Source organism: Talpa occidentalis, unplaced genomic scaffold (assembly GCF_014898055.3).
Source record: "Talpa occidentalis isolate TD23 unplaced genomic scaffold, MPIMG_talOcc4v2.1 talOcc4.6, whole genome shotgun sequence".
Lineage (NCBI taxonomy): Eukaryota > Metazoa > Chordata > Mammalia > Eulipotyphla > Talpidae > Talpa > Talpa occidentalis.
The window spans coordinates 69,681,071-69,701,313 of NW_023604972.1; the positions used below are offsets into that span (position 1 = coordinate 69,681,071).

At 35.7% G+C, this 20,243-nt stretch overlaps 1 protein-coding gene across 3 annotated transcripts in view; it reads right to left on the reverse strand.

Moving 5' to 3' along the window:
* Window positions 1–20,243, reverse strand: part of MAN2A1 (mannosidase alpha class 2A member 1) — a 193,169-nt gene that overhangs the window by 156,508 nt on the left and 16,418 nt on the right. For 2 of the 3 annotated variants that reach the window (XM_037529504.2, XM_054688088.1), the window contains exons 2-3: window positions 13,726–13,983; window positions 10,947–11,091 (exon numbers count right to left, since the gene is read on the reverse strand). In XM_037529504.2, the coding sequence (XP_037385401.1) occupies window positions 10,947–11,091; window positions 13,726–13,983 (403 nt within the window). Of the gene's footprint in view, window positions 1–10,946; window positions 11,092–12,504; window positions 12,574–13,725; window positions 13,984–20,243 lie in introns of those variants that run through there. The other variant, XM_037529505.2, reaches the window with a different exon arrangement.

Consider the following 20,243-nt stretch of genomic DNA (forward strand, 5'->3'; position numbering starts at 1 on the left):
TCTCCATAGTGGCTGGACCAGTTTGCACTCCCACCAGCACTGCAGGAGAGTTTCTTTTTCTCCACAACCTCGCCAACATTTGTTGTTGCTAGTTTTTTTAATATGTGCCACTCTCAATGGTGTGAGATGGTATCTCGTTGTAGTTTTGATTTGCATTTCCCTGATTACAAGTGATGTTGAACATTTTTTCGTATGCCTGTTAGCCATTTGCATTTCTTCTTCAGAGAAATTTCTTTTTAGCTCTTCTGCCCATTTTTTGACTGGATTATTTTCTTTGTTTTTGCTGAGTCTCATCAGCTCTTTGTAGATTTTTGTGATCAGTCCTTTATGGTTAGTGTTGTGTGCAAAAATTTTCTCCCAGTCGGTGGGGTTTCTCTTTGTTTTGCTTATTGTCTCTTTTGCTGTGCAGAACCTCTTTAATTTGATGTAGTCCCAGCTGCTTATCTTTGCCTTCACTATCACTGCTTTGGGGGATGTGTCTGTAAAGATGTCTTTGAGGTGCATGTCAGTAGTGTTTCACCTATATTTTCTATGTATTTTATGGTTTCAGGTCTTATGTCCAGTTCTTTAATCCATTTTCAGTTGGTTTTTGTGCATGGTGTGAGGTCAAGCTTCATTCTTTTGCATGTAGTGACCCAGTTTTCCCAGCACCATTTATTGAACAAACTTTCTTTGCTCCTTTGTCAAATATTAGTTGACCATAAATCTGTGCGTTTATTTCTGGATTTTCTATTTGATTCCATTGGTCTGTGTGTCTGTTCTTGTTCCAATACCATGCAGTTTTGAGCATTATGGCTTTGTAGTATAGTTTGAAGCCTGGGAGTGTGATGCCTCCATTCCTTTCTTTTTTTTTTTCCAGAAGAGCTTTGGCTATTTGGGGTTTTTGGTGATATGAATTTCATCAATAATTGTTCTATTTCTTTGAAGAATGTCATTGAAATTTTTATTGGAATAGCACTGAATCTGTATATTGCTTTTGGTAGGATGGCCATTTTGATGATGTTAATTCTTCCAATCCATGAGCAGGGGATGTCTTTCCATTTCTTTGTGTCTTTTTCTATTTCTTTTAACAGTGTTTTATAGTTTTCTTTGTATAAGTCCTTTACCTCTTTTGTTAGATTTATTCCCAAGTATTTGATTTTTTTTTTGTTTTGATAATAAAAGGGATTTTTTTTTTATTTCTTCTTCTTCAGATTTATTGTTTGTGTATAGGAAGGCTACTTATTTTTGCATGTTGATTTTGTATCCTACCACTTTACTGAACTGATTGATGAGTTGAATTAGTTTTTCTGTGGAGTTTTTGGTATTCTCTATGTATATTATCATATCATCTGCAAATAGTGATAGTTTAACTTCTTCTTTTCCTATTTGGATTCCTTGTATGTCTTTCTCTAGTCAAGAAGATTTAAAACACCAATTCCTAGGAAGACAGCCCCCTCAAATCATTGTTTTGCTGTTATGATTTTAACTGTTACACAAATTAGTTTGTACATTCAATAAGTATATTAATTCCACTTGAAAGTTAAACAGGTACCAATGGTTAGGAAAACAAAAATATTTCAGTGAAAAATAATTTATCTAGATAATAAAATTTTAAAAAACGCAATTTAAGCTTCAAGTTAGTTCCATTTTAACAGAATATCTCAAATTACAAAAATACAAATAGAAGTTATAAGAAAAAAAACTTTGTTTTATTAATGGAGTTATTCTCTATAACAAATGATCACAGGCTTCTTCTAACACTTGTCAAATTCTCTAATATTTGACTGCAACACCTAGTCTTATATTTAAGAAGCCAAATACAATCTTAACTAGTATTAGAATAACTCAAGTATGCTGCTGATTAATTTTAATTCCAGTATTTCCATTATAAGTTAAGCTTACTTTCCCCCGTGATAAGCTATAAAAGTTTTAATTAATGTTCCATTTTGGTTTACTCAAACACAAACCAAGCATATAATAAGAGCAAAACAATAAAGCTAAGCTAAATGAAAACGTTCTACAGTGAAAATAAGAATAAAATTCTGTGGGAATAGACAAACGGGAAATTCCTACCAGAAGGCAACAACAGAGATTCTTAGGTTAGTTATCATCTGAATAGAGGTAAAAAGGTTGAAGTTCCAAATAGCAGGAAGAACATATGGGAAAACACTAAGTCTTAAAGGTGTGTGTCAATTTTATGGAGCAGAAGCAATTGAGTATGGCTGCAATGTGTTTACATGGTGGCAGGACGGTAAGTAGTAAAAAATAAAAGCAGGGGCCAGGTCACTGAAACCCCTCCAATATATTTTTGTTTTACTGAAAACAAGAGAAAAGCAGCTAAGGTTTTCTGATCTGTGCTTTTAGAAATAACAGTAATACATGCGAATAGGATAGAAAAAAAAAAGGTAAAGGAGAGAGATACAGGGAATGATTCTTAAAAATGGTTACAGATTGCTGTGGAAATAGACAAGAGGGAAATAAGAGGCCAAGAAAATGAAAAATGAAGAGAACCTGGTAACTGACTCAAGTTTTCAGTAGGGAGTAGAGGGAGCATTCAAAGACGAAAATGAGGTTTTCCAAAGATCTGTGAGTCTTTCGAGACCTATGAACATGCTGATTCCTCTAAAATGCTTTTGAACTCAGGTTTCCAAAATAACCTAACCTTTTTCCAGGTGATTCAGTCAGTGTCATTTAATAGTTTTCAAAGCATATCAACTTCACTTCCATTTAGTTGTTTGAGACACAGCACTTTCTGAACCCATGTAAGATGCTGTCACAGGAAATTTTATCCCACACCCTAAGAAACTGTTTGCCTTGCTGTTAGAAGAACTGAGGTTCTGTTCCTCCTGCAGCTGTATACACAAATTTCCAAAAGCAACACTTCACTGTACAGCTTTTCTAAGTGCCCTTTAAAAGACCTGCTTACCTAGATACTTGAAAACTGCAATTGTGAGATCAACCTCCAAAATGATTTTCTAAATCTTTGCTAAATTTGCTTCTCTCCCTTGTTAAGGATTCCATCCATGAGTATCTGCTTGCACAGAATGAGGACACTTCAGGCCTAATAATTCTCCCCCAAACAGAGCTTGGTTGTTTGAAATAATGAAATGTATCTATAATATGACAGACATTGTTAGAAGTAAAAGAAAAATGACTTCCTTTGAGGAGTTCCTCTTAGAAAATGTAAGGAGGCTCATTATCTTTATGATCAGGCAAATAGAGGGCAAATTATCAAAGTTTCTAGAAGAACTCATGTTAAAGGCTGGAAAACAGTGCTTCTAAATCACTTTCTAATTGTAAATTATGTAGCAATGAGGAAAACCACTCACCATCTCATGTACTAATGAAGTATTTAAGGGCAGACATATCCATTTCAATGAGGATAGATCAGAAAAATCAGAAGAAAAAAGGATACGAAATATTTGGTAAGGTGTCTACTTTTGCAGTACAGTTAAAAAATCTCTCATTTGATTAATACTACTAGAAGTTCTGCCTGTGGTTTCAGAAATGTTACCTGCAAGAGGCAATATTAAATAATGTGCTGATTCCAGAGTAAAATGTCTTGGGTTCAAACATATTATTTATCCTCTTTTCAGCCTTTTCTCATTTGTGAAAATGAGGGTAATAATAGGACTTTTGTCTAAAGTTGCTAAAAATAATGAATTTAGTATATATAAAGTGCCTATAACAGTACCTGAAACATATTAATTCTCCTAAGTATTAGCAATTGTCTGTATAACCAGGGCACTGACCAGCTCTGAAATACAGTCTTGAAAGTTATACAAAGGCAACTGAAATGAGGGGAAACAGGAAATGCTTAATGATCACTAACTTTCCATAGGTACTATCTAACCACAAATGCTGAAAAAACACAATCCAAGAATACTTCCTTCTAAAAAGGAACTATACTACAATTCTAAAGATCTCTTAAAAAGACAATTCTAAAGAGTCATGAAAATATTTAAGTATTAAATGCCTTCATTTTCTTAAAAATTAATATTGCCAGAGAAAATAAAGGATGCCAAGTTAAATTTAACTTTTAGATAAATAACAAATGTTTAGTATAAGTACGTTCCATACGATATTTGGGACACATCTATACTAAGAAATTATTCACTGTTTATCAGAAATTCAAATTTCACTGAGCAGCTGGTGTGTGAGTGTGTGTGTGTGTGTGTGTGTGTAGACACACACACATATGTAGTGTGTTTTGGCTAAGTCTGGCAACGTTATTAACAACCAAAGTTCAGATAAACATGCTCAACTGGCTACTGTCCATAAGGCAACAAGAAATAGAATCATTTGAACTAAATGAAATATTTCAAGAAGCAGTATGGTAAAGGGAAAGAACAGGGATTTTAGAATTAGGCAAACCTGAATTTCAATTCACCATTTATTTATAATTAATATATTTACAATCAAGTATAACTGATTGATCTTACATTACTAAACCTACCCTCATTACCCTCACCTGGTAAATGGATTTATCACTTTTCAGAGTAGCAGAACATATTACATAAAATAACATGCCCCCAACTCATACCTGATACAAGACAGGAAATGCCAGTTCTCACTTTTTCTCAGAACTTCTTAGCTTCAAAAGCTCAAATCTCCCATCATAGTAGTCAAAACCAAAGAACTCATTTTACCCCAGAATCAAATACTGTTCAAACTGTGCCCACATACAAACCTCTCCTTCTTTTGACCTACTCATACATGGTGGGCAGAGCTCTGAGTCTCCACGCATTTCATAATGGATATTACCAAATTATGGCTAACCATAACTATTTTCTGCAGACTGTGCTTAAACAATATTTTAATAGAAAAGCGTTAAAATAAGATAATAGTGTGAATACCTCTAAAGATGAGTTAAAAACCGTAATATTGAAACCGTGGTGGTCATGATAGTCACTTCCTATTTGTGTTTATCTTGCAAAAACTGTATGACAGGCTTGTGACAATGGGACAAAAATATTCCTACCTATTTTAAACAAAGGGTAAAAAAAAAAAAAACAGTTTTTCATAAGTTGACAAGTTGTGTTTCAGAGCACAGGTCCAGAAAAGCGCTTGCTGTCCTTGAGGTGACAGCTCATTGCCTGGACCAAATATAGCCATGAAAGATAGAAACAAGATGACTGACTCAAAGTTTGATGAATACATTCAGAAGCAGAGTGCTTGGGACCCAAATTTGAGTTACAACATGATTTAGCAGGAAACAGACAATCAGATTCTACCAACTTACATTTTCTACATTTATTCTTCAACCCCATCAATACTGCACAAAGCCCCCTCCTCTGAGAGATCAATTTGAGAACCTGGTCTCCAGTCTCCTGCCAGGTGCCTTGCATTAAGCTGGTTCACTGAAGGAATGGTTTTTTGGCTGCTATGCCATCAGGTATTGGGCTCGTGCTGAGCAACAGGATCCAAATTGATAAAGATAATGCATAAAATAAAATTGTAACTATGGGTGCCTTGGGTGTAGGGTGGTAACACACATGAAGAGATGGAAACTATATTTCTAAATCATATACCATGTTGTCAACCAATGTTACCTTAAAGACAATAATAAAAATATTCAAAACTATTTAAAAAATACAATTGGGAGACCGGTAGGGGACTGGAGTTTATGCACCACAACCGACCACTCAGTAACCAGGGTTTAGAACCACATGCATCACCTACATTAAACCAACAACCTAACATTCGGAATTTGAGTTTGGAGAAATGAGGCCAGATTTCTCACAGAAATCAACAAATTCTACTGGCTTCAAAGAGAACCACCTATTACTGCACTGACATGTGGGAATCCCTTCCTTTTACATGTTTTTCTTCCACCCTTCAAAGAGCTGCATTATTTTACATGTGGCAGGAAAATCTGTCAATATAAGATCAGCATTTTTATCCCACATATTGAAACACTTATACTAGTTAGACATATTTGTGACTCCTAGACTGCAGTTCTCCTGAAAACCCCAAATAAAGCTTTGTTTTCACTTGTAAGCTGAAGTCCAGCTCATTGTAGGATGTTTCTGATACCTCACTACTTTTTGTTCTTTATTAACCAACATTTTAAGTACAAGTATACATAAACTCACTTAAAATCATCACATACTAAATGCAAAAATGTTTTCTCAATTTTCTGAAAATGAATTAAAAGCTAAAAAATGATATGAAAATATATTTAAAAATAATAAAATATATTTGAATGTACAGTAGATAAAAAAAAAAAGCTGAAGAACCCTCACCATTTGAGTCATCTCATTTGAGTCAATAAAAATTCTATGAAAGAATTCTTACAAATGCACAAAGGAAATTATTTTCCACTGTGACTCCTGGGCCTAGTTCTTCTTTCTGTTTTATAGTCTCACCACATGGGGGATTATTTTCTAATGTTCCTTTTATAAACGGCTTAACTAACAATATATATCCGACCTTCCATTTAGTATACCTTATCTACTCTTTACACACTATGATTTCTTTGAAGAAAAATTAAGTAAATATTTCAGAATTTAACTGGGAAGTAAAGAATTTTTAGTGGGAAGTAAAGAATTAAGATTATAGATACAAAAAGTGCAGTAATTGTACTTTAATCGTCTTACAAAATATCACATGAACATGTATCAATCAACTAACATTTAATTTCATGGTCTATGATTCAAAACTTTTCAAAAGCATAATAGTACAAAGTTATCTGCATTTATTTAACAATTCCTTCTAATTTTGCTTGAATTCATGGAGACCATACAAAATAGTGTATGACTATTTTTTACAAGTCTTTATAGACTGGAAGAACACCTAATTAGGAATTTTACTAAAATACAAACATAATTTGAAATTTCTTTCATGCAAAGTATTACCAACTCAGTCCAGATAGAAAAATATCTACAAACATGAAAATACAGCAATATAATTTTTTAAGTTAGTAGAATATAGGAATCTTTTAAAAATCTATCTCAATCATTTCTATCGCTAATAGACAAAACTTCACTGATGAAACAAATTACTAAGCTAAAGTTTGTTTTAAATTGTTACTGCAGAAAATGCAAACATATCTTAATAAATCTCATTTAGAAAGTAAATTATCTAACTGCACATTCATTGAGTAGTAGGACACAAGGATTTCCTATTACAGATTAACATCCTACTTGTAATATTGTGTACATATCTCTTCCTCAATTGAATGAGTAGCTTTTCCATGATATGAATGATTCAGTTTCTCACAGAATAATTTAGTTTATCTAAATTCTACTTTTGTTACGCAACAGTGAAAATTATTAAGTCAGCAGGTTATTCTCCAGCATTTTGCTTGATAGAAAAAATTGCTTTAGTTTTAAAAGGTCTGTTTCTGACCATTATTTTTTCCTCAAGTGGAGAAAGCCCTGAGGGTAAGGGTCATTAGCATCTTTTACTAAGACAAAAAGATTCAATGCTGGTTGCTAGGATACCCACGGCCAGATTCATTTACTGCAGTCAGAACAGTTATATTAGGATGTCTTCTCAGAACAATATAAAACTACAGTAGGAACCATAATGCAAACAATAAAGCAAAATCTAATGGCAGAGGCAATCCTGCCCTTGAAGAGCTTAATATTAAGTGTTATTGGTATTTAAAATTACAAGCTGCATTTAAAATAAGATGTTTCTTAAAGGAATAAAATAAGTAGATGGCAGGAAGAGGGGACACTGAAGAAACAAGTAGGCCAAGTAATAAAGTTAAATGTTTCATCTGAGTCTACAGCCACAGATTCCTGGTTCATTAATTCATTCAACAGAACCACAGTTTAATGTTCAAGCATTAGTGGCCTGGTGATTAAGAGAAAGTCCAAGCCCTCACTGAGCTTAAATTATAATGAGGAGGCCAAGCAAGAATGCTGGAAATATTTACATATGCCTGTATGTGTGTGCACAAATGGTGGGAGAAAGTTGCAAAGGGGCAGACAAGTCAGAGAATATCTTGCACATCTATTTAGTGATTACTGTATGTCAAATGTTAGGCTAGGTGATGAGAATAGAGTTTAATGGTTGACATAAGTTCTCTGTCACACATTTGAGTACGATTCAGGTAAATTATCAATAAAATACTCTTACTACCTGTGTGAGCTTGGCAAGATGGTAACACCTTAACAAGAACAATGGCACTAACCATCAAGGGTTATGGTGAGCATTAGATGTTCACAGAACACCTGGCACAGTACCCAGTAACAAGTTTTATTTATTACAGTTAAAAGTCCATGTTATAAAACAGTAAAATAGGAAATGAAAATTCATATGGCAAGATAATAAAGTCTTTAAAAGGAAAGGATAATGAAGTCTTTTTAAAAAAATCAAAAAGGACACAGAGTTGGGTTCACAAGACACATTGCAAAAATGTTACCTATATATTATATATTGGAATCATATCACACACTCAAGTGACAAGATTTAAACCACACAATTGGCAGGGAGAAAGAGAAGGAAAAAACAATTCTACAAGTGGCTATGCCACCATTCACTCAATAAGGGAATATTCCAAAGTGGATGAGATTTACAGAAAAAAATCTGCAGTCTCCCATGTAGTCTAAAGTCCCAAGAGTGAAGTGCGACATGCGCGCACTATACCTCACCTTAGTTCATTAAGTGTGAATCTAGGTATAAAGAAAGATGTGTTTTTCCAAAGCATCACCGAAATGAAAAGGTACTATTTAATCTAGTACTCATGTGAGTAAATAACAAAAGATTTTTGATTAGATGTGATTTTCATCACCTTTTGTATATACTTCATTAACTACTGCTTGAGATGCTACTCCACCTATCCAGCTTTATACTCTATTTTACACAGACACAAATAACGGTGCTGGGGGTCAGGATATTCTATACAGTAAAACCAAGACACCTCATTCTGCATGCCTCCAAATCCCTAAGAACTTTCCACAATGCCCAGATATAACTGAGTTGGGTTTGAAGGGGCAGCCTAAGATTAAGGAAGAAAAGATTAAAACATGTAAGAGGAAATGTTAATAAGACCAAGCAGATGGCCTCCCTGGTGGTGCAAGGAGTTAAGTCAGCACTGTGAAGTTATCTGGCAGCCACTGCAGCACCAGTTCAATCCCTGGCCAGGGAGCTACCCACATGGCGCAGCAGACCTCTCCTGTCTCACTTGCTGCTCCCCTCAGTAGTGTATTTCAGTAGATCGCCTGTTCTGCTCCCCACTCTGTCTTTGGTGAATCCGTTCACCCCTACCCACACCTTTGGCCTGTACCCCAGTTTTTGTATGCACAAAAAAATACATGTTAAAAAAAAAAAGACTAAGTATGATATTTGTAAGAAAGGATAAAGACATCAAGACTGGACACAGAGACATCAAGTCAGATGTTGATAAGTGGTAACTGCTCATCACCAATTTCTAAAATATTGATGTCATTTATTTTATACCTCTGTGTGTACTAAATATCAAAGTACCCTGTAAATTCACACATTTCAGCATACAAGTTTTATCTCCCAGACTCTCATACCCAAAAGCAGCAACACACACACATACCACCAAATCATATGTCCAGATATAAAGTAACAAGTTCTGCCTTAGAAAAAGAGAAGTTCATGCCAAAAGACTAAGGGAAAGAATTTAAGTAGGAGATAAATGAATGTTGGAGGGGGAAAAAAAAATCAAATTACTAGGTGAGTAGTGATATCTCTAACTATAATGATGAAAATGAGAAAAAGAACAAGTAGAAGTGATGGGGTGAAGGATGTCCTGAGCATACTCCATACAGGCTTTGTGGACTCCACCCCCACGACACTGTGAACTACAAATCCCATGATCACCAAAGGGAAGGTTGCGAGGACCTAAGGGCGGAGTTAAGCAACTAGGCTCTCGATTTGGGTATTTAACTGACCATGGTTGGGGGAGAGGGGGTGGTCGCCCTCTTGACCATGAGGCATGCTAGGTTTTTGCCAGCTCGGTGGGTAATTTGGATTCCAGGAACAGGTAGGACATATTTACAAACTTATCTCCTCTTTTTCTCCCTGAGTTATTCATTTCCCATTTCCCCTTCCCTTGTAAATAAACCTTTTATCAACCTTTTGTGTATGTCTGCAGTTTAGCATTAATAAGTCCCCTTTAAGCGCAGGGGTGAGGACCCACAGTCAGGAAATCCCATTTTATATCAGGGTTTGCCCTGTAACAGAAGCATAAAACAAGTCCTTCAAAAGAAGTCTTTGAAAGTATATTCAGAAAAATCCTGCAGCAGATCATTGAGAATTTTCTCTGTACTTGTGTGCTCACATTAACAAGTTTATATAACACATTCCCCATTACAATTTTAGCAATTTTCCTCTACCTTGAGGGAAAAACCTCTGGCTCCAAAAAATAACTAAAGTTATCATATTAAATAACTATAGCAATCAATAATAACAATGGCAATTAGTTTTAAGCCATACACTATGCCTTGATATTTCACCTTATGAAGAGATACTTTATTCTACCAGATTCTACCAAGGTAAAAATGTAGTCGCAAATTAAGTAAATTGCCTTAAGTTGTCTTACACTAATGGATTTGCAACTCACACCCATGTGTACCTGACACTAAGGCTCTTAATCACTTTATATTGCTTGTCCATTTTAAATATTTAAACTCCCCCATAAGCACTATGCCTTTTTGTTAAATATGAGTTTATGGAACCAAAATAATTTACTCACACAGTATTTTATAAGCAGTAACTAAAATTAACTCTCAGTACCTTACATACATGCAAGTTTTCACACTCCAAAGCTAATACCTTCTTGCATTTATTACTATTTCATACTGCACAAGTACTGTGCTTAAATAGCACATAAATTAATAAAATGAGAACTCAAAACACAATGACACAGAAAAGGACTACGTTACTGTTAGAAGTTGGGAAGTGGGTCCTATCAGATTATCATTAAAAAACTCTGTGACTACAGGAACTTAATAACCTCTAGGTTTTTGAAGTACAGACTTTACCTGGGTCATTATGGGAATGAGGCACCACAAACACTTGCAGGGGCTTAGTGTCCCATTCATTTGATTGATAGGTAATGTCAAATCCTTGCTTCCAAACTCCACCATCTGGATTGTCAAAAGGAATTAGGCTATAAACATCCAACATCTAAAAACACAAAAGATAATGGGGAAAAAAGTTTGAACATGTATAACCATTATTAAACTATGTTGGAAAATATTTTCTCAAAACCACTTATAACTGTATTGTGTGTATATTTTACAGTCTAAAACTATTTCTGTGGGCAACTGAAATGTTTAAGGCAGAAAACATTTAATCATTCAAAGGTTTTAGTGCTATTTATGTTACATAACTATCCTGACAATTTCCTCCCCATCTGCGTCTAATAAAAAATAATATCAACTCCTTCCTCCCCTGTTCTACTTCCAATACAATTTAATAGAAATTTGATAGGAACTGCAGAGCAAACCAAAAAAAAAAAAAAAAAAAAATTCAGCTTTTTCCAAACAGTACTAAAAGTGATTATTTAACTTGAGATATCTTTATTTTACAATCAATCTCATCGATTTTAAAATCTGTATCAGAATGGAAATGTGTCTATAGTTATTCTTTCATTCAACATGTTATGTTTACCTTGTCTTACTCTAAAAATAAAAAATATAACAGGGTAAACCAGGTAATCATTTAAAAATGAAAAAAATTTTAATTGATATTTAGCTTTTAATTGATATTTAGCATTATAACCACTTTCTGAGGTTATAATGAAATATTCCTTTCTAGATAGTAATTTGGAAACAATGGAAAAATTACAAAAGAAGCTAAAAGATTGTATTCTTCATACTCTGTGTAATACTTAATGTGGCAAGAACACTACCACTTTTTGGTAATTTTAAATTATGTAAAAATTATGTAAATTATGTAATTAATAAATAAATGGGTTACAGAAATATTTATGATATCAAGCAAATTATACAAAAGAGAACACAAGGTATTTTAAGGCATTAACTTAATTCTCACTTCAGAATTTATGACTTTAAATAAAACCCAAGGATGAGCTGACAAATCTTTGGAAACCAGGTGGGCAGCAGGACCTGTTAACAGACTCTGTTATTCTTCTTTCTTCCTTTGACACTGCATCTCTCCTGGCATCCTGCTGGCCCTCTCTGCCTGCCTCCCTTGGTTGCTCTGCCACTCCTTTCTGTCCAGCTCAAAGTTTGACCAAAAATAAATAAGTTTGTTGCCCCCCTTTAAAAGGGACTTAATTAAAATGGAAACAAGTCAAAACTAACTTGAACTTCACACACAGTAGCTGATAAGGCTGTAGGTGCAAGGACAGGCCAGTGCCACTGTTCCAGGCTTCTGGTTTGGTCTGGAGATCCATGGTCTTGTTCCCAGGATTTAGTGAAAACTTCTACACTGAAGCAGGCCACAACCAAATCATTTTGTGCAACTTTAAAATGGTCATACATAGAGTCCTCCCTCCACCTTTTGGTGTAGGGTGTAAGATTAAACATAGCTCTCTGCTAATTTGTAAAAACAGAGCAAATATAAGCGACATACCCTAATTTTAAGAAAGGCAGATATCCGTTCTGACCCTAGTTTTCACCTCCACTATCCTCTAGAACAGCCCTGTCCAAGAGAAATATAATGCAAGTCAAATATAAAAATCTAGAATTTTCTAATAAGTGAAATTAACTTTAACAATATTTTATTTAACCCAGCATATTAAAAATATTATCATCTCAGCATGCAATCCAAATAAAAATGATAAAATGTTTTACATTCTTTTTTCACTAAGTCTCCAAACATTGTATGTTTATTTACACTCGGAGCACATCTCAATTCAAATCAGCCACAAATCAAGAGCTCAGTAACCACATGTGAACTGTGGTTTCAGTACCAGACAGCACAGTTCTAAAATATGCCCTCCCCTCCTGTAGGGGCAGGATGACACAGGGCAGGTTTTCTATGATCCGAGCAGATGGGGTAAAGGAGGAGTCCTGGAGCCCTTAGTGGCTTTTCAGGCTTTTATTGGGATTTTACTGGGTACACAGCAGGCAGCGGTGCTGGGGTGCCAGGAGGCTGGCAGGCCTCCCAGCCCCCAGCAAGTCTTCACTCTTTCTGGGCTCTCCGGCATTCTCTGTTGGTCTCTGCTTCTCTTTAGCTCTCTCTTTCACTCTTTTCGCTCTCGATCTCTCTGCTTATGCTGGAGCCCTTAAAAGCCAAGTCTTGGCCCAGGTGAATCCAATCTACCTATGCCCACACCCTATTCCAGGTGCCCGCCATCAGGCATGCATTCAGGACTGCAAGGATCCATCATCAATCTGAATGGCAGGAGGGTGGAAAAGCCTGATACTTTTTCACTTACCCTACACCTCCCATAAAGAGATGTACAGCAAAAAGAATATAACCCTATACTGTGTGAAACTTATAATGTATAGCTTACATTAGAAAGAGTAGTTTTTCCTTTACTCTCCAAAGATAAGAAAATCTCTTTAGCTAAATTTAAAGTACTCTTCAACTAGTACAGAAAAAAAGATCTAGAAAGCACACCTTAAAAGGTCATATTAACAACCTATAAAATAATTTTAAAAATTGAGGGAAACAGAATTCTGGAATTTTATCATTAAAAAGAACAATAATGATGATGTGATTAATCAAAAATAGAAACTAGAATCCAGAAAGTTTAAGAAACGTATTGCGTTAATACAGACATCAAATTAAAAAAAAAAAAACCCAACAAATTAAAAAAGTTCAGTCATTAACAAATGTATATATTACCTGCACATCTGAATTCTGATTTCCACTTTGTGAAGCAAATAGGCAGTCTTCAGGGTCAACTGTGAGAGCCAAGTGTTTCGATGGCAGAAAAGGTGAGCCAGCATCTTGGCTGAAATTGCCTTGTGAACTTTTCGGACCGTCTTCCACAGACTCACTCAAATTGATGACCGAGTCTCTAATATTTGAGATGATCTCATTATTCTCAGCTAGCAAACGCTCCAAATGGTCTATTTTTTCTTGCAACATTGATAGCTGGCCCTACAATAAAAAAGAGAAAGGCAGCTATATGAAACTAATATAGCTCTGCTGAGACACACACTTTTTTTGTTTTTTTAAATTATATACCTGCCCGTGAGGGCAGCCACTACCCTTCACTTTCCACTTTGATAAGGGGGATCAAAAAAATCATGAGCAGCTGGCAGGGTTGAAACATCAATTTACAGCAGAAAATTTTCTCCATGGTTGCAATCTCTCTTTAATCATATTATAAAATATGCAACAGAAGGACCAAAAAATTTAGAGATATATTTCCTATTATCCAAAACTTAGCCTGAAAATATTTTTGGGTCTCTAAGATCAATAAGAATAATAACATAGTATATGGCAGGCTGAAAGGTATATAATTTTAAATTAAGTATAATTGATTCTAGTTACTCAGAAGGTTCAAAATGTATGAAGCTGAAAAAGATCATTCCATTAAGTCAGCAACTCTAGCAAAAATCCTAAAAAAGAAATATCATCTGTAGAAAAACCAATTAGTCAACTCTTAAATATAACTATATGCATGAAAAAGACTAGCATGAACATCCCCCAAGTAACTGAACTTTTGGTCATTTAGACTGCTTCCACTGCACTGTATTACATTTAGGTGTCTTCGTTGATCCTCACGTAAGAGGCTTGCACCTATATAACATAAACCTCATCATATAGACTAGCACCTCAGTTATGAGAGCAAGACGATCTTTGTCTTGTCCACTCCTATATCCCAGGCCCCAAATACATAGTAGATGCATAAGATTTGGTCTGAACACACATGGTGACAATATAACTAGCCCCAAAAGGCATACATTAAGTTTAATAAACCAACGTGTCTACATTAAGATTTAATAAAGAAACCATATGCATAGTGAACAAACAACTCTGAACTGTCAAGAACAAAAAAATCTACCAAGAGTATATAACAGGTAAACAGAATGGAAGAGGAAGGAAAAAGACATAAGTAAACCCTTAAATGCCCCAAGTAAAGAACTGGTCATCTGTAAGATGAAAGTTTTTAGCCACTGAAAATATAGAACTAAAAATTCTCCAAAAATGAATATATAGGAAGGGACTTTCAGGCATTACAGTGGAGTAAAAGCAGTTTAAATATAGTATGTATAAAAAAAATGTATGACATGATCCCCTTTTGAAAAAAATATACATATGGAAGGCTATCCCAGACATGGTAAAAACTGATTATGATATTTATGAATATACTGTTCTTTAGTCTGTTACGAGTGTTTGTTGATTTTATAACAGGGAGGCCAGGAGAAACAAGAATTCTATTCACAGAGTATAGGCCAATTCAACGAGGGCAGGGGAGAAGTCAACAGGTTGATGGTTACAAAGAGAATTTTTAAAGAAATTACAATTTTAGTAAACTGTGTGAAACTGACTAAAGACGGAAGGGACCACAGAAGATATTTTGGAATCAGAAAATAAGGTGCCAAATTTAAAAGCAAATCAGTAGCAAATGATGTCTGTGGGAAGGAAGAGGGGGAGGAGACAATATGGGATGAGTACCCAAAGCCTAGATGTCGGAGAGGCAAGGAGCGCAAGATGACCACGTGAAAGGAGCCCTCCCAGGTCTCTCCGCTTAGAGGCATGTGGCAGGAGCAGCTCCCCACACATCAAAACTGCACTCTTTTATGACAACTGTCATCAACTACAGTAGTGTGGGATGTCGCTACAAAGTAAAACTCTGAAGCCTGTTCATCCGCACACACTGGAACAGAAAATGCAAGATTTTAGCAGAGAACTTACCTTAAGACAAGCCCCATTTCCCCTAGTGAAAAGGAAGAAAAAGAATATGCATCTAGAATGAATATTCTAAAAAGGACAAAACAAGAGAAATTTGAGAGATAATTATAGCACTGACTCAGGTCTCGAAGAGAAACTTGAGCATGCAGAGTCCAGATCACAAAGGTGCTGGGCAACATCCGACTCCAAACCCTTCTTTATAAATACACAGGATGTTGACTGAGTGGTTTTCAATGGAAAGGCCAAAGGGAGCCCTTGGCATACCCCAAGTTCACCCAAAAAAGTCAGGCACACAGCTTAATCTGTATGTATTTTCCTAAACAGACATGCAATCATAGCCTGTCTGAAATAAAGGGAAAACTTTTCCTCCCTCATTACCACAATACTACCAGACCGCAGCTTTCTGAATTCACATTTGATGAATATTGTTGAATATTTCCAGTACTGAAGAAGTTAGTCTACTCCGGTGATGCTTGAAATTTCTACCGCAGCAGGTGAGAACAATAAATCAAGTTCCTCTAATTTTAAGCAGAATTAGAACATGTTGACTGGTAATGCCTGTAAGTAAAACTACATACCTCCATAAAATAAAATAAAACCTTAGCTTAGTATAAAATCCCATCATCCTAGAGTTTTTTCTAAAAATGCCTTTGTCAGAAACTTCCAGTGTATAAATTAATATATGTGCACACATTTCTTCAGCTCTTCCTGTATTTTCAGAAAAAGCTGATTTTGGAGCTATGCACACAGTAAAGCCACCTATGGCTTGGCAAGCACACACTGAGAAAAGAGAGGAGACCTTCTGGGAGTATTTTTACTATGGTCCCATAACCCATAAATGAAAGTATTATTCAAAATAAACAGAGGAGATGGAGGTTTTATGAAAGAGAACCCTGCTGGCACTAAAGATGACTTTCAATCACATTGCAACTTTAAAGATACAATTAATGATCAGGACCTAAAATTCTGTACTGAATTTTAAGTCCACGGAGAAAATTGTGGCCCAGGGATATGTTGCCATAATGGACTAATGAAAATTATTTTTTAAACAATATTATGAAGTGGAATAAAATTTCCCTCCAAACAGCTAAAATTCATCAAATACATATACCTCATAAGCAAATTCAAAAACATGAAAGAGTGCTATGACCTTAAAAGGATGTGCTCAAAACCTGCATTAAAGTAATAGAAATCATAGATAATGTTTCAATTATACTGACAAGTCAAAGAATTCTGATGGTAATATTGAAAAAGACAATTTTCTGCAGGGCAAGAAAATCGCTTGTGAGAAAACCACTTTATTCTTTGATTTGCTAATCAGTTCTTAGGGAGGCCACGGTGTTGAAAATGCTGAAGACTGGGGAAGGAGGTCATGATATTTGATTTACTCTGCTTTTGGCAAAAGAGAAAACTGAGCAAAAAAACACTGATAACAAAGACTTTGAGAAAGAAAATTCAGAACCTATTACCAGGCAAAATAGAAGGAGTACCCATTTAGTTTTATGAGTAAAATCAATCAGTGTGCATCTACAGCAAAAATCCAGAAACATATTACATCATTATTTGTTCCAGGTAAGACAGCTGGGTCTGGCATCACTAAAATAAAACTGAATCTAAGTATCTTTCTCTTTCCTGTTACAAATGAAAATACGTGTGCCTTCCCCTCCCCACTTCAAAGGCATACACTCTCCTGGTGAGTTCCAAACATATTTTTCTCAGAAGCTCAAAGGCTGTATTCTTTTGGTTAAACTCTCTCAACACCTTTTCATAAAGGCCCCTTTTCTTATTAGCTGCCTTTCTCGCAAACTCCATTTTGCTCATCGTCCCATTCCACTCAGTATCTGCCCACCACTCTACCTTGGGAAAAACTCCAAAGGTTTTCATGTTGTTAAGCCTGATAAGCAAACATCATTTTCAAATTATCCATTATCTCTAGAAGCACTGTGCACAGTGGAGCACACCTTTCCTCCTGGAAACATTTTCTTATTTGTTCCTGACACTGCATGCCCATGGTTTTCCTCTCGAATAGTTTATCTCTCTCCTTATCTCAATATCTAAATGATGGAGAGCATCAAGTTCGCTCCCAGCTTTTTGAATACTGTATACTGTCAAATTATTTCATCCACTCCATGGTTTAAATTCCATTTTTTACCAAAATGTCCCATATTTATATCTCCAACTGAAACCTCTTCTTTGAAAAACAGATGCATATATCCACATGATTATATAATTTCTTCATTTGGGTTTCAAACATAAATCCAAAACATAGCCTTCCCAAGAAAGACTCCTGCTGTCCTCGGATCTTCAGTAAATGACTTTAATCTCTGCCTCCTTTATCAGTCCTGAAATCTTGATGTCATTATTGATTCTTCCTCCTTCCTCAACGTGCTTACACACCCTACCTATTTACAAGCTCTTTTCATCCTACCTCTGATATATTTCTTGAATCAGTCTAAAGTCCCTACATTGTTTCAAGGGAGCAACAATCTCTCCTCGCCTAGTATGGCAGCCTCCCAACTGATTTCTCACTTCTGTGTTTATATCCTTCAATCATTACCTGCTCAGGTGCAAAACTTTCCTTCTTTGTGCACTTAGAATAAAATCATATACCTAAAAACCAGTAAGGACCTGCATTTTACTCTCCCTCTCTCTCTCCCAACTTAACTTTGCCCTAATCTTATCTCAGTTTCAAGTCAGCTGCCCCAAATTCACCTCAATACCTATGCCCAAATTTTCTTTCTCCCAGACTTCAACTCTCCTTAAAATGTTCTATCTGCATTGCCTTCCCCAGCCATCCTACCTAAAATAGGCCTTTTCATGTTATTCTCTCCATCTTCTTATTTTTGTTTCTTCCACAGCATTCATGAGATTTTTATCTACTGTATTCATATATTGTTTACTATCTTCATCACTAAATGAATCTCCATATTAAGAACAGGGACCATAACTGTTTTATTCATCGGTGTGCCCTAGTGCCTAGCTCAATGCACGGCATACAACAGGATCACAAACATTTACTGGGGGGAAGGAAAGAAAAATACATGTAACTTTTTCTAAGACAAGAAGTATTAAATGTCATTTTTGGCACATACACCTACATGAAAAATATTAAAAAAAAAAATGAAGCACTCCAAAATTTTTAAGGAAGAAAACATAGGAAAAACCTTACTGTAACACAAAAAGCAAGGACAGAAAAATGAAAAGTAAAATCATAAATAGTAGGAAATGTTTTCAAGAACTTTTTTGGGAAATGATACAGAAACTGATCCACTGGGTGGGTGACAATCATAACTACAGGGTGACAATCATAACCACAGAAATAGGGTAGAATATGTGGCTCTTTTTCTGGGGCAAAGATTATGGACACTGTATAGCACAACCAGAAGTATTCAATTTCTACTACCATCTGTAGCCATGGCTAAATGGCCTATGATTGTCACAAGATGTGGGTGTAAGAGGAACAATAAGGAGCAACTTCCAAGGCAGTGGGTTGTGCTCTCAGCTAATTACTTGGTAGAAGTTGGAGCTTTACAGACTCCACCCCATGACATAATGAGTGGTGAGTTCATGGGAAATAGGGATGGAGTTAGAGTTTTGGCAGTTAAACCACTGGAGCTTTCACAGTTAAATCACCAGAGCTTTGGCAGTGAAATTGCTGGTATGTGGGCAATTATAAACCTGGCATGTAGGGCTATCAATAGAGAAGACACCAGCTTGCCACATTTGGCTTCAGCTTGAACCCCGGTTTCTGCTAGCTATCAGGGTAGAGATGGCATCTGGCCACATACTGGCCAAAAACCTCTCTCTCTTCTCCTCCCTCCTAACCCCCACCACTCTCCCTTTTCTCACTCTTTATGTAAATAAATTCTATTATTGTTGTTACCTAATGTGCCTGCTTTTGAGCTGCATCCTGCAGTCATAATAAGCGCATGGGTGAGGAACTAACAACTGGGTGAGCACCAATGGGGCAGGCTTGTCCCATTTCATAAGTATGAATGGAGGTTGGAAAAGAACTCCAAGACAAATCTGGAACCCTTCCTACCATTATAGATATATAAAAACTAACAAAATTAAATTTCTAGTTAACAGAACTGTAGAATAAATATAATAAACTAATGGCAGCATTCAGAGTGAGTGTGTGTATGTGCGCACGCACGCGCATGCATGCACACACATCATCTTGCATGTTTGCAATTTTCCCCTCTAAATTTAACTTTGTTAAATTCAGCATATCATTTCAACACCTCAAAATTTTTCTGGACTTGGAGTCTATCATCGAACAAACAAAGCTGGTATGATTGAGTAAAGATAAAAAAGGCCATATATAACAAGTCCACAGCTAATATCATATTAAAAGGTGAAAAGTTGAAAGCTTTTCATTTAAGATCAAGAACAAGACTGGGAGCCCACTCTCAGCACTCCTATTGAACATAGCGCTAGAAGTCCCAGTCAGAGAAATTAAGCATGAAAAAGACACAACAGGCATTCACATATGAAAG